Raw genomic sequence first — 12700 nt, forward strand, 5'->3', positions numbered from 1 at the left:
TTTAAGATTTTATGAGTCCATGCCAGCTCCTGAGAATAGTGAGGATAAATTTAAGTTGGAGAGATTACAACATCTTTGTGACAAAAAAACACTGTTGTGACTGAAAACGGAGCTTTTCTAGAAATGATGTATAGCCACCACTGGCTGCTTTGAAAAAGAAGCTGAGGACAGTATTCTGCGCACAAATCCCAGAGGCTGGTCTTTTTCAGTGTACATGACACAATTTTGAAATGTCTAAATTGCGTGCTAGTGTAGAAACAGCAGCATTGTTAGAAAGAGCCACATTAAAATTTGGGAGACACTCAAGCTCCGCCTTTAAAGAGGTATTGTGACATTTTGGTCACTGCCCATTGTTCTGGTTAAATAGATGTCTTGCACTGGCCTGACAGCAGTGCAGAAAGAATGATTGAAATCAGGTCATGTAAACAAAATTTGGAGCACTTAAAAACTTAACAGATCATACAAAAATGTGTTTAGTAGCCCATTTCAATCACCCAGTTCTGAAACTGGGCACTACCACTCTGAAACGCGCATGTGGTCAATTGTTGCCTCGCCAGGGCAGGCCAGAGCTGCCCATTTTGATGAAATTCTTATTCCACGTATGTGCTGCAGGCAAAGCAAGGGCAACAAAGTTAGCAAAGGAAGCTCCCCTGATGTTTCTTTGTTAGCAGAATTGGAAGGCGCACTGACTCCTCCTGCCCCATCTCTTGCTCAGCCTTTCTCTTTGCATATTTGGCTAAGGTGCATTACTGGCGTCTCTTCTTCTTCTTTTTTTTTTTTCTGCCTTTTCGGTGCAGTTTGGGTAGCATGCCTTTGTTAAAGTTTGAAGCTAAATGTAAAGTGACATTATTGTTACTAGTTATTGCTCAGTTTCATGCCTTCATTTCAGGTTTTGTCCCAAAGCACTTACACATAACACCGTTGGTTTCTATTCCATAGGTGGTAACGGGCATTTCTGGGGAATATGCATATTACTGCAATATCAGTTTGAGTCCACGCTTAGGCTTGGTGCCGTATTGTGCATCCTAATGTCGCTGTGTCCATTTGAGGAGGGTATGATGCAGATTCCCGTCTTGGTTTGCCAACTTGCATTCTGCTATACCAGTTAATGTTCACATCTCCTGTAATTTAGTGGCCCTCAATTTCTGCCTTTCTAGCCTCACCTCATTAACCTCAGTAGCATAGATACCAAGCAAAACCAAGCTTACAAATGGGCCCAGTAGGATGTTTGGGATTCAAGGGTTCGATTCCCACCCTTCATAACTTCTTTGTTCCACCGCCCCACTCTCCCATTGAAATTGTCCCACCCATATTGCTCCTTCAACTGTAGCAACTGCAGGCGGGTCAGCCTTGCCCGACCAGATGGCTGGTGATTCCAAGGCCAACGGGCCAACCTCGGCTGCTCTCAAGACGGCAGATGGGAATGGCTCTTTGCACGACAGCCCCGCCAGGCGGCAGGAGACCTCCGACTCGGACAGGAGCCTGTCACTGCTCACCAATGGGGACGGGGACTACTCCAAGACAGTCTCTTCGCCAGAGCACTTCTCCACTGCTGACGAAGGGGACATGGAAGAAGAGACTGCGGACGGCGATTCCGAGGAGGATAGCTTTGCCTCACGAGACACAGGTGGCACATTCTCTTTTGTAGTCCTCTTGCAGAAAAAAATGCCTTGTTCTGTGTACTGCTGCAGATTGGATCAGGGCACCACCTGGTGTGTTCAAGGGTGCACTGAGTAGTAAACCCTCAATACCGGCAAACGGGAAGTTCTTGTGATTGTTGCGTGTGCTTTATTTCACTGTTGCTCCATTTTCTTTTTCACTTACTATACAGGGTGCTTCACGTAACGAACTAGGGAAAAAAAAAAAAAGGCAGTACAGTGCAGCTTGGTAAAACCAACAGTAAATCATGTAGTGCAACTCAGAGTATTTTGACATTCTGCTCAATTCGTTAATTAGCTAAGGTGAATTATGCAGTCTTTAATATTTAGTTTGGGGTCAAATGGGTTTTATCAAAAATTGCAAACAACCTATCTAATTTTTTCTACCAATGTAACTCCTGCGCTACTGTTTTTCCCGTCATTTGTAGAAAGCCCATGAAATATGGAAAATTGTCGTGACTGTGCTTGTGCGTTATAATATTGCAGCACTCTCAGCAACGGTGGCGAATGTAAAACACGTTCAATTTTGTCTTTTTGTTACACAGTCTCCCGTGTATGCATATCTTTCCCTCCAGTTAATTTGTTTTGGCTGTAGCATTGCACCTCATATGATAGTGTACTCTCTCCATTTACCATGTTGTGAATTTTTGAACCACATTGCCTTGAAGACCGCTGTCATCAAAATGATTTATCGGTGTTCCGTATTTTGTTGTGAATTTCTTATTACAAGTGTGTCTAGCTGTTTTGGCTTGTTTTGACATTATTCATTTAAAGCGCATGTTTTCCTGTAGTTGTCTCCCCCCTCCCCCCTGCAATAATAATTCCCTTGAGGTGCTGCAGGTATTTGTATAATTAATTAACTAAATTATTGAAACAAAACGTGTGCTCTGACCATGCCGAAGTGAGCGGCTGCCACTCACTTCTACGGGCTGCAGCATGACACAAATAAAGAAAACCAAGTCTGTCTTGAATTAAATGCATGCATTTATTGCATGTGCCCAAACTAGCAGTTTGCTAATGGCCCAGGTGTTTTTGTCACCTGCTTTTGTAAAATTTATTTTCTAAGCAAATAAATTGAATTGAATTTAAAAGCTTTGCCCAAGTTGGCTGTCAGTAGCCAGCCCATAACCTATTGCTGATTGTGGCTGAGGCTTTCCCTGCTCCGGCAGATTATGCTGATGCACTTTTGAGGCTATGCTGACTGTGGCTTTGACCACTCAATTTAAAGACAGTGAAAGTAGACACTTTGGTGATTTAAAATGCATTTGGGAGCACTATAATAAGGTGGCACAAGGCTACAATCACGATATTCTCTCTTTTTTTTTTTTAATGTTGGAAAAGATGACCGTGTAGGAGGTACGTTAGTAAAAAATGTTGGTTGTTTCTGAACCCCCTCTGCACTTCATGAAAGGTGCTTGGCTCTAAACTGATTATAAAAGGTTTTCCATGATTCAGCGTAGTTAATTGACTAATTACATAAAATGTAAAAAAGTACTATGAGGCCTCTGAGGGGCAGTATGTGACGACCAACAACATGTTATTGGTTTCAGCGAACTGCAGTGCTCCACGTTTTCTTTAAACCTTGGGTCAAGCTACATGCAACACCCTTACTGCTGTGTTACTAAGGGTAAACCAAGAAAATAATTCTCTTGGCTCACTCATGCTTAAATTTCGCACATATGTGGCATCCTTGTTTTATGCTGTGTTTGGTACTTGTCTGATGTGGTCCGAGCAGCATACTTTCTCAACATTGGTACAGATAGCGTTATCTCACACCCCTAAAAGGAACTGAGGAGGCTCATTTTTCCTATAGGCGCCAGATGACTCTACCAGTACCACTGCTGTGAAATTTCACTGACCACATCAAGAAAGAACCCCGTCCAGACATTGCATAAAACACATTTGTGCAGTAGGCTGAGAGAATTATTTTTTCGGTATGCTCCGAGTAACATAACAGTCAGTATTTTCACCAGGAACAGTTAATAATGCTTGTGCAATGGCATAGGAATGATATGAAAGCATTGCATATTTGTTTGGCTGGACGCTGTTATAAGTACACCTGTAATTACACATCAAATAGAAGAGCATCTTTATATGCCGTTGAGATGGTCAAGAGAAAAAATTGCCATTTTTGAATATTGCAAGAGTTTTATGGGAGGATAGAGTTGGATCACACTTATACAATATGTACTTTTCATGTGCCTCAAAATTTCCACAAGTTTTCTGGGACCACAAAATATATTTGTGTGCTGAAACACAGAAAATGCATTGAGGTTGTATAAAAGGGAGTCTATTAATGGTAACTCGTTGTTTAGAGTGTGTTTTGCTTGAGTGGGTGTTGCAACCTGGGCAGTGTGAGGGTAGCAGATGTCATATCATCTGCAGGAAAGCAAGGAAATTAAAAATTATGGGGCCTCTTGTGCAATAGCATTAGAGAGTTGACTACTATTGCACATACCCCAGTGGTCCTAAAAAGTAGCACAGAAACAAACCTTTCTTTTTGTTGTTGACAATTACGTGCTCCATCAAACCACTAAAATATATTTGCAAATATAAAATGCCTTGAAACATACAGCCGTGTGAGGTGTACAGACAACAACCTATGTTTCACTCAGGATCTATTGTTCGCATTTGGTTATTTCCCATCATCAAAGAGGGCATCTTTATCACCACAGACATCACTATCGGCATCATTGTCGAACACAAGAATTGGCTCTGCCCCTCAAACCACAATTTCTGCATGACCCTCTGATTTGCACAACACAGACTTTTTACTGCTTGAAAAAAAAAATTAAAAAGATAAATAAATTGGACCATCTCATAGAAAACATGTCAAGCTGAAGATTTGCAATTTCAGCAATAGTAGCCGCCTTTGAAACACTGTCAATAATGGCCATTCTTCGAGCTGCTCACAAGAGCTGGTGGATTGCTGGCCGCGGGTAATTATCTTAAATGTCCTTTACTTTAAACGTGCTTTACCCAAGACACACACTTTGGGGGTGCAGTGGACGGCTGCTTTTCGATGGAGGTCAAAAGCAAGGCTCTCATGTGCTATGCGACATCAGTGCAAGTTAAAGAACACCAGGTGGTCCAAATTTTCGGAGCACTCCACTACAGCCTCTCTCATAATATCCGGAGTTGCTTTGGGATGCAGGTGTGCAACAGCTGCGCCAATTGCACCATTTTGATACAGCTGCATATTTATGCGCCAAGCTGCATCATAAGCGTGAAATTTGTTAAATTTGTGCCAGGCTGCGCCAAAATGTTAAAAATTGCCAAAAATGTCAGGCTGCAGAAGTTTGCCATAATCACGGACAACTTTCTGTGATGTGGCAAGTCACGACATTTCAGACACTGCAGCATGCGTCATTGGCCTTTTAGTTTTGTTTTGAGATGACATCCTGCCATTCTAAGGCCTACTCATATTTTTTTCTCTTCCATCCACTTGCTTCCTCCGCTCTTCGAGTACACTGAACAGTTGCGGTTTGGGGATGCTTCAGCGCATAGATTACTGTCCGTGCGGTGAAGCATCCTTATAACACAAAGGGGCCGTTTGTAACAAGGCAGCACTGCTACTGAGTCACATTGCGAAAAGGGCCGCCGTACTACTTGTGATTTTGGATCAATACTTCAACACTGTGTTTTAACCGCCGCATGCTTTTAATGACTGTATCTCTAGTATTCTTGCTCTTGAAACTTTACGGTATTTTGTTAGGCCATTCGTCTAGAGCAATGTTGTTTTTATCCTGTCTCGTCGATCGACTCACTCTCCCGTCGTCAGATAGTGTAGGAGGTACATCAGTTATGGCTTCTGTGTTTCTGCTAATATAACCTGAGGTGGTACATGTGAAATTTATTTCTGGTGTCATCAGGTCGGGAAACTCGCAGCAGCCTTATATTTTCAATTCCATAACATCACAGTGGAGCCCCAGAGTGCCAATGTTGGGACGTCGAAATACTATAAAGTCTGCTCCATTCATGAAACATATAACCTAATATCCTGAGTTATCACCCACTTCCCCTTAATCAAAATATTGAATCAAAATGGCTGAATCATCGCCAGCCCCTAGAAAGTGTAAATCACAGGCCAAAGACGGGCTGGCTCACTCGTCAGTTTGACTTGCTTTCTTTCCTGCTTTTGGCATTTGCCCTTTCGCCTTTTGGTCACAGTTTTTATATTAGTTTTGTCTTTTTTTTCTATGTTTGCTTTTGATTCAAGATTTCTTTTTGTTTCTTTAGTTTTTGTAATGCGCTCGCTTTTGGGCACAGGCTGATCGCAGTCATGGCTTCGAATTGAGCTCTTCTGGAGCTGCCCTCGTACAACACGCTGTGGATTTTTCAGACCGTAAAACATTGTTTTATGAGTCTTGCGAGCAAGATAACATCCTGTGATTAAGATTGTCAAACCGCACTAGATTCAAAAAAAAAGAAAAAGAAAAAAAGAAAAGAAAAGAAGGAATGCATATTCTCTAGCTTTTTCTATTTCTATTCAGTCATCGAAGTTTGAAACCTCCTCAGTTTTATGGCTCTTTCTTTTAGTGTGATAGCATGCTTTGCAGTACAAAACGCTTATTTACAAGAATAGGTACACACCAGATTCCTCAAGGAAAATTTTTAGAAACACACAGCGCAACAAACGGAAGGACAAGCGAGTAGACGGGAACATCGCTCCCAACCACCAACTGAGGCTAACTGCACAGCTCTTTGCTTCTAACCACCACTGACAAGTCTAAAAACACCTCAATAGTTTAAAAATAGGGCTAAAAATCTCGAAAACACGCAACCATCATGTTGAAGATGCCTACTTACAACAAAAACAAAAGACAGGAAGAAGTTTGCCCCTTCTATTCTATCCTGAAACATTGCAAACACAAGTAAACGGGAACAGCGCTGTTCCCGTCTACTCACTTCTCCTTCATTTGTTAAGCTCTGTGTGTTAAAAAAATGATGCACCAACTAGCTCAACTATCAGTATTATTGCAGTTCCTCAAGGAAATATACCAAGCGTCATTGACAGGTGGCCCTTTCTGATTTCAACGGATCACATTCATATGGTCCAGGCCTCGGCGGCCACTTTTCGATGGAGGCGAAAAGCAAGGCGCCCGTGTGCTGTGCGATGTCAGTGCACGTTAAAGAACCCCAGGTGGTCGAAATTTCCGGAGTCCTCCACTACGGCGTCTCTCATAGCCTGAGTTGCTTTGGGACGTTAAACCCCACAAACCAACCAACCAACATCTTCATTTTTTTTGTGTGTGCTGAAAGTAAGGTTTCGTCAAACGACTCCAAAATTAAAATTTGTGCTGCAACGTGCAGTATTGTTTCCTTGTGAGCTGCTCCAGAATTGGATTTTACTGCTCTAAAGCTAAGATTTTGCTTCTCCAAAAATGGCTACAAATCCTGTTTTAGCTGTTGCACCCATGGGGATGTTAAACCCCATAAACTATACTAAACTAAGCTTTGCTCCAGAATTCTTTTATCTCAATGGTCACTTACCTTCAAGGTCTTTTACCTCAAAGGTTCTTTATATCCAAGGTTCTGTTTTTGGGAGCCCATTCAATTTTAGAAAGTCCACTTTCAAGTTTGGCAGCATTCTCTAATTGGTCCCTATTGATATTTCTTTTGACCAGTTGGGGAATTCTGTTACATTCTGGAGGGAGTTTTTTGGGCAGTCGCAATTCTAACCATATCACATTAAAGTTTTCTACACTGCACCTTGCCAGGGGGATTTTACTTATCACTGTCATAATGAAATTCCTATCGGCTGCGTTCGTATCACTTAAACTCAGCTGCACACTTTTTCAGTGTGCGTGTCAAAATTGCTCTCATTTATTTCTATATTGTGTTAGGTGCCACCTGCTCATGAGCAAGGGAGTTGGGATATGTTCTTGTCTGTAGGAGTCTCCATATGTTCTCTTGCTCTTCGTTTATTTTCTGTCGGCTGGTGGGTATACCGCTCGACTTTGTCTTTATATCATAGTCAGTCCTGGCCACTATCGCTATCATGGTAGGGGCCCTGGGTCACCCACAGAGTTAGACACTGGGCAAGCTCGTGAACCCCTTCATTTTCCTGTAGCTGGGAATGGGCCCAAGCCCATATTATTTGAATGTCTCTTTTCAATTAGCCTAGATTTAATCTATTGTTTGCTTCTTTTAAGATTCTCCATTTGACTTTATTGTTGACCACGGACTTGAAATCACTGATTAAAAAGCACTGAAGACATAGTTCACATGATTTAGACACGCCTAAACAAAATGCAAACACATCAAGAAAGAACAGAGTCCTCCTGAGGGGCTCTGATGCTCAGCTCAGACCCAACAACGCTAAAAACCCCGCCCAGATCCAAGCGCTCTGTGTCGCCGGTTAAGCGGATGGGTATCCTAATCTTTTGGTCAATGATTTATTTCTATCCTAAGCCTCATTATGACCACATGTAAATGCTGGCACTGGTAAGGCATGCCAGCCTATGTCCTGGTAGATGCAGTTGTAGTTCCTCTACAGATGCTGGCAAAAAAGACAAGCAAGCTTTGGGCATGTACTTTGGTGGCCTGATATATTTGCTGTGTACACTTTCAGAGATAATGCTCACTTGAAAGTGATGTTATGTTGTTGACTTGTGCTGCAGTGCAGCAGCCAGCAGTGAGAGGAGGAAGCTCTTCTCTGAGTTTGGGGTATAAAATTAAGCCATCTAAAGTTTACCAACATGTGTCTTATCTGTGCAAAAGACGTGCAGTCTGAGAGCGAGTCTGAAGGCCTGGAGCTGTGCGGTAGGGATGCCAGGCACACAGTGCCGGTGACCGTGAAAAGAGTGCGCAAGGAGAACCCTGAGCTCCCCGAGACAGTGACCGTGCTGAAGACGCAGGAAGGGTCAATCGTCTACCTCGTGGGCACTGCGCATTTTAGCCTGGAGAGCCAGGAAGATGTAGCCAAGGTGAGTGTGGGCGTTGAAGGGGCCGTGGTGCACCCTAATCATGGGTACTTATTTTGTCCCTCTCCATTTTTAATACCACGTTTTCCAGTACACCATCCTTTTGTCACAAAAAGGGAAACTGTGGCAGCTTTTTCACAATTGTGCTATGAAAGCCACGGAAGTGTAAATCTGCAGCACAGCTCATTGGAACCTCTTGTCAGCTATGTCAGCATGCTGAAACTACAAAGGACTGGTTGCTGTTTCTTAGGCAGAGTGGCTACAATCAGAGGTGGATCATGCCAGCATAGACGCTGGGAAGTGATAAAGCTCTCGCTTCCTTTCTTTTTTTGGAGTGGGAGGATAGTTAGTCGATAGCTACTGTGGCTCGGTCTTGAAAAAACGTAACTGATCTTGTTTCTTGAGAGGATGTAGCTCTCTTGATTATACACTATCATGACCACCTGCTTCAAATGCTTATGGTACAGGGATACATTGGACACGAGGCTGATAACTTTGTTACTGGCATTTCAATTTCTGTGTTTTCAGTCAGGCTGTTCACTCTCATCTTGAGTTTGTTTTAAGGTGGAAGCCTTAACATTACACGAATGTCGATCTGGAATTTCTGTTTTGGTGTTATGAACAGAGCCCATAAAGATGGTGTGCTGCACCACTAACGGGCCGCCATCCAGCATTGTGACTTAACCCTTCTTTGGACAGTGTTCGAGGTGGTATCTTACTACTTGGCTTTACGTTTAGCATGGAGGCGAGTTATAAGGATTCGAATTCAGGACACATACTCCAATGGTGAGCCCTAAACACCTCACCACACCACGTGGCATAGTCGTGGCAGCACATCCTTGTCTCTGCTGAAATTTATTCTTGCACGAAAAGAAGTGGTGCCCCAATTAAGGAGTTTCAAACTTAGGTCCCAGCATGGGCTGCATTGACAAGCATTGTCTCATATCGAAGAAACAGAAAAGGAGAAAGAAGACGACACTCAAGACAAGACAAGAGAAGAAAGAAAAAAAAAAGCCAAAGTATGGAAAAGTGAAAAGTAACAAAAAAAAGAATTGAAATGGATGGATCAAAATATCGTAAAAACCCACATATAATACGGACCTGCATATAATACAAGGTGTGATTTCGGAATAGCAACCCCCCAGGGGCACCTTGTGTAATGAGGTGTTGGTGCTTGGCGCCACCATGGACCCTGAGCCCCCATACCGAAGCTGTAATCCGTACCGTGGCGATAGGTTGAAAGGTGGAGGGAAGAAACCGTGAACGGTGGTGGTCGAGGTCGTGGTCAAGCCTCGGCCGACGAGCTCTCCGCCTGTCTACCAGGTGAGGAGCTCTGGGACTTTCCTCTGCATATAAGGGTGAAACAGAGGCGACAGAATATTAGGAACCCTTCAGTTCAGTTCAGTCGTTCAGTCGTGTCCGACTCTTCGTGACCCTATGGACCATATCACGCCACGCTTTCCGGTCTCTCACTATCTTCCTAATACAGTCGAACCCGGTTATATCGAACCCGGATATATCGAATTTTCGTTATATTGAACTCACTGAATATCCCCTTGAAAATCCCATGTAAAAGTATAGGAAATCCGCGTCATATATCGAACTCAATTTCACCGGTCGTTCGATATATCGAACTCCGCACCACGTACTGGAAAGTGTGCCTTCCCCAAAGACGATCGCATCACGCTTGGCCGTTTGCCACGTGACGTTTTCAAGCCACGCGCGGAAGGAATGAGAGGGGACAGTTCTGGACAGCGCTGCGCCCATTCCCCAAAGGCGCGCGCATCTACAGTTATTGTTTCCCGCGCGCCAACACATGACGTTTGCAAGCCATGTGCGTGGGTGTGCCCATTCTTTTGCCGAGCTATCTCTCTCCTTCAGCACGCGCTACGCATGCGCCAAGCCAGCTCAGCCCGTTTTCAGACAGACGTCGGACGCTTTCTCCAGTGTGTGTTGCGAACCCTCTGCGCGCGGCGGCTGACATGGCTATGGCGCCTGCGGACGTTAAGAAGCGGCAGCTCTCTCTGTTTTTCTTCTTTTTTTTTTTTTCTTTTTTGCGAGAGTCATCCTTTCTTATCGTTGTGCTGTACGCGCGACGTAGCATAAGATATGGCGGCTGCGGACGTTAAGAAGCGGCAGGCTTTTCTTTTTTTTTTTTTTTTTTTTTGGCGGGAGCCGTTTATTTTTGCATGTATGAATCAACGGAAGCATGCGGTCTGCTGCTGCGATCATGACGCCCGCCCCAAGCGCGGCGTGATAAATCGAACCAGGCTTGTGCAATAAAGCCATCATGGGCACTCTACCAAGTTCGCTCCCCGCCACCGCAGGGGCTATCAAAAGATAAACGCGCCCTGACGTTATCGCTACGCAGCATCTTGGCACGCTGCCAATTAGCTGTGGATGAGACGACCGAAACGGACTGACGCGTGCCATCGACATGCAAGCGAAAACGCTCGCGATTTCTGCCGCAGCGACACAGAAACCTTTTATTGGGCTGTCGCGGTGGCTCGAGCGGCAAGGGGGACGCAGTTCCAACAAGTTTGAAATTTTTCGCTCTGTCGCTGCCACTCGTCGCTCAATCGCTTGCATGTGAGCGAGCTGGTCTTAACGCATTTTTTTTTTTTTCAAATTCTCGGGTGAAAAAGTGGAGGGTGGGTTCATTATGCAAGTGGATTGATTACGCGACACATGCGGTATCGTTTTTTGGCATCGTAAGTGCCCTCACAAGCCGATTTTTGTATATCGAATTATCCATATATCGAACTATTTCGCGATCCCCTTCGAGTTCGATATATCCGGGTTCGACTGTATCACATAACTTCATCTGCAGTGCCTCGAGAATGCCATCTAACCATCGCGTTCGCTGCCTACCCCTTCTCCGGTGAGCTTCAACTTTTCCCAACATCAAATCTTTCTCCAGCGACTCCTCTCTTCTCATCAGATGACCAAAGTAGCTGAGCTTTAACTTTAGAATTTGACCCTCCAATGAGCAGTCAGGGTTTATGGCCGACAATATCGACTGATTTGATCTTCTGGCAGTCCAAGGAACTCTCAAGAGTCTCCGCCAGCACCACAATTCAAACGCGTCAATTCTTCGGCGGTCAGCCTTTTTAACAGTCCAACTCTCGCATCCATACATCACAACTGGAAAGACCATAGCACGAGTTATAAGAATCTTGGTTGGCAGACTAATGTCTCTGCTGTTTACTAGGCGGTCAAGGCTAGCCATGGCTCTCTTTCCAGAAGCAGGCGTCTCCTAATTTCATGGCTGCAGTCTCCTTCCGAGGTAATCTTGGAGCCCAAGAAGAAGGGAAAACCTGTCACAGCTTCCACTTCTTGTCCATTGATTCTCCAGGACTTGATAGTTCAAGACGCCATGATCATTGTCTTTTTAATGTTCAGTTTAAGCCCAAACTTCTTACTCTCTTCTTGTACGCGCATCAGCAGTCTCTTGAGTTCCACTTCACTTTCTGCCATTAAAGTGGTATCATCCGCATATCTAAGGTTGTTGATACGTTTTCCAGCAATCTTCGCTCCAGCTGAAGATTCGTCCAGACCGGCCTTCCTCATGATGCACTCAGCATATAGGTTAAATAGGCAGGGCGACAGTATGCAGCTTTGTCTCACTCCTTTCTCAATCGGAAACCAATCAGTAAGACCATGCCCAGTTCTGACTGTGGCCTCTTGCCCTTCATACAGGCTCCTGAGGAGACAGATGAGGTGAATTGGAACTCCCATCTCTTGGAGAGCTTGCCACAGTAGACCACCCATAATGCATGGAAAAACAATCATCAAAAAAACTTGATCGACCTCCGAAAAGGAGTCGCACCGAAGTCACACAAATCGTGGCACCAACTGAGAACTTCCCAAAGTTTCTTGTTCTACGCTCTATAACGGAGTCTAAACCTGTGAATGAACTATCAGTTTTTCTGATTGCCAGCTCACTGAAGGCCGTCATTGGGGCAAACTATAAAGCCAAGAAACTAGGATCTGGTGACCTACTAATAGAGGTATCAGACAAAGCCCAGTCAGACAAGCTCGTCATAACAAAGACATTTGCTCAACCTGACTTTCAAGTATCGCCTCACCGCAGTCTTAACAGCTGCCAGCGAGTGA

General features: G+C 44.2%; 1 protein-coding gene across 6 annotated transcripts in view; it reads left to right on the plus strand.

Annotated features, from left to right (window-relative positions):
* LOC146207078 (traB domain-containing protein) overlaps window positions 1-12700 on the plus strand; it is a 68143-nt gene that overhangs the window by 3248 nt on the left and 52195 nt on the right. For 5 of the 6 annotated variants that reach the window (XM_084596448.1, XM_084596345.1, XM_084596506.1 and 2 more), the window contains exons 2-3: window positions 1331-1627; window positions 8382-8587. In XM_084596448.1, the coding sequence (XP_084452574.1) occupies window positions 1331-1627; window positions 8382-8587 (503 nt within the window). The remainder of the gene's footprint in view (window positions 1-1330; window positions 1628-8381; window positions 8588-12700) is intronic. The other variant, XM_084596389.1, reaches the window with a different exon arrangement.

Source organism: Amblyomma maculatum, chromosome 1, assembly GCF_055883805.1.
Source record: "Amblyomma maculatum isolate TAMU_Amacu chromosome 1, ASM5588380v1, whole genome shotgun sequence".
NCBI lineage: Eukaryota > Metazoa > Arthropoda > Arachnida > Ixodida > Ixodidae > Amblyomma > Amblyomma maculatum.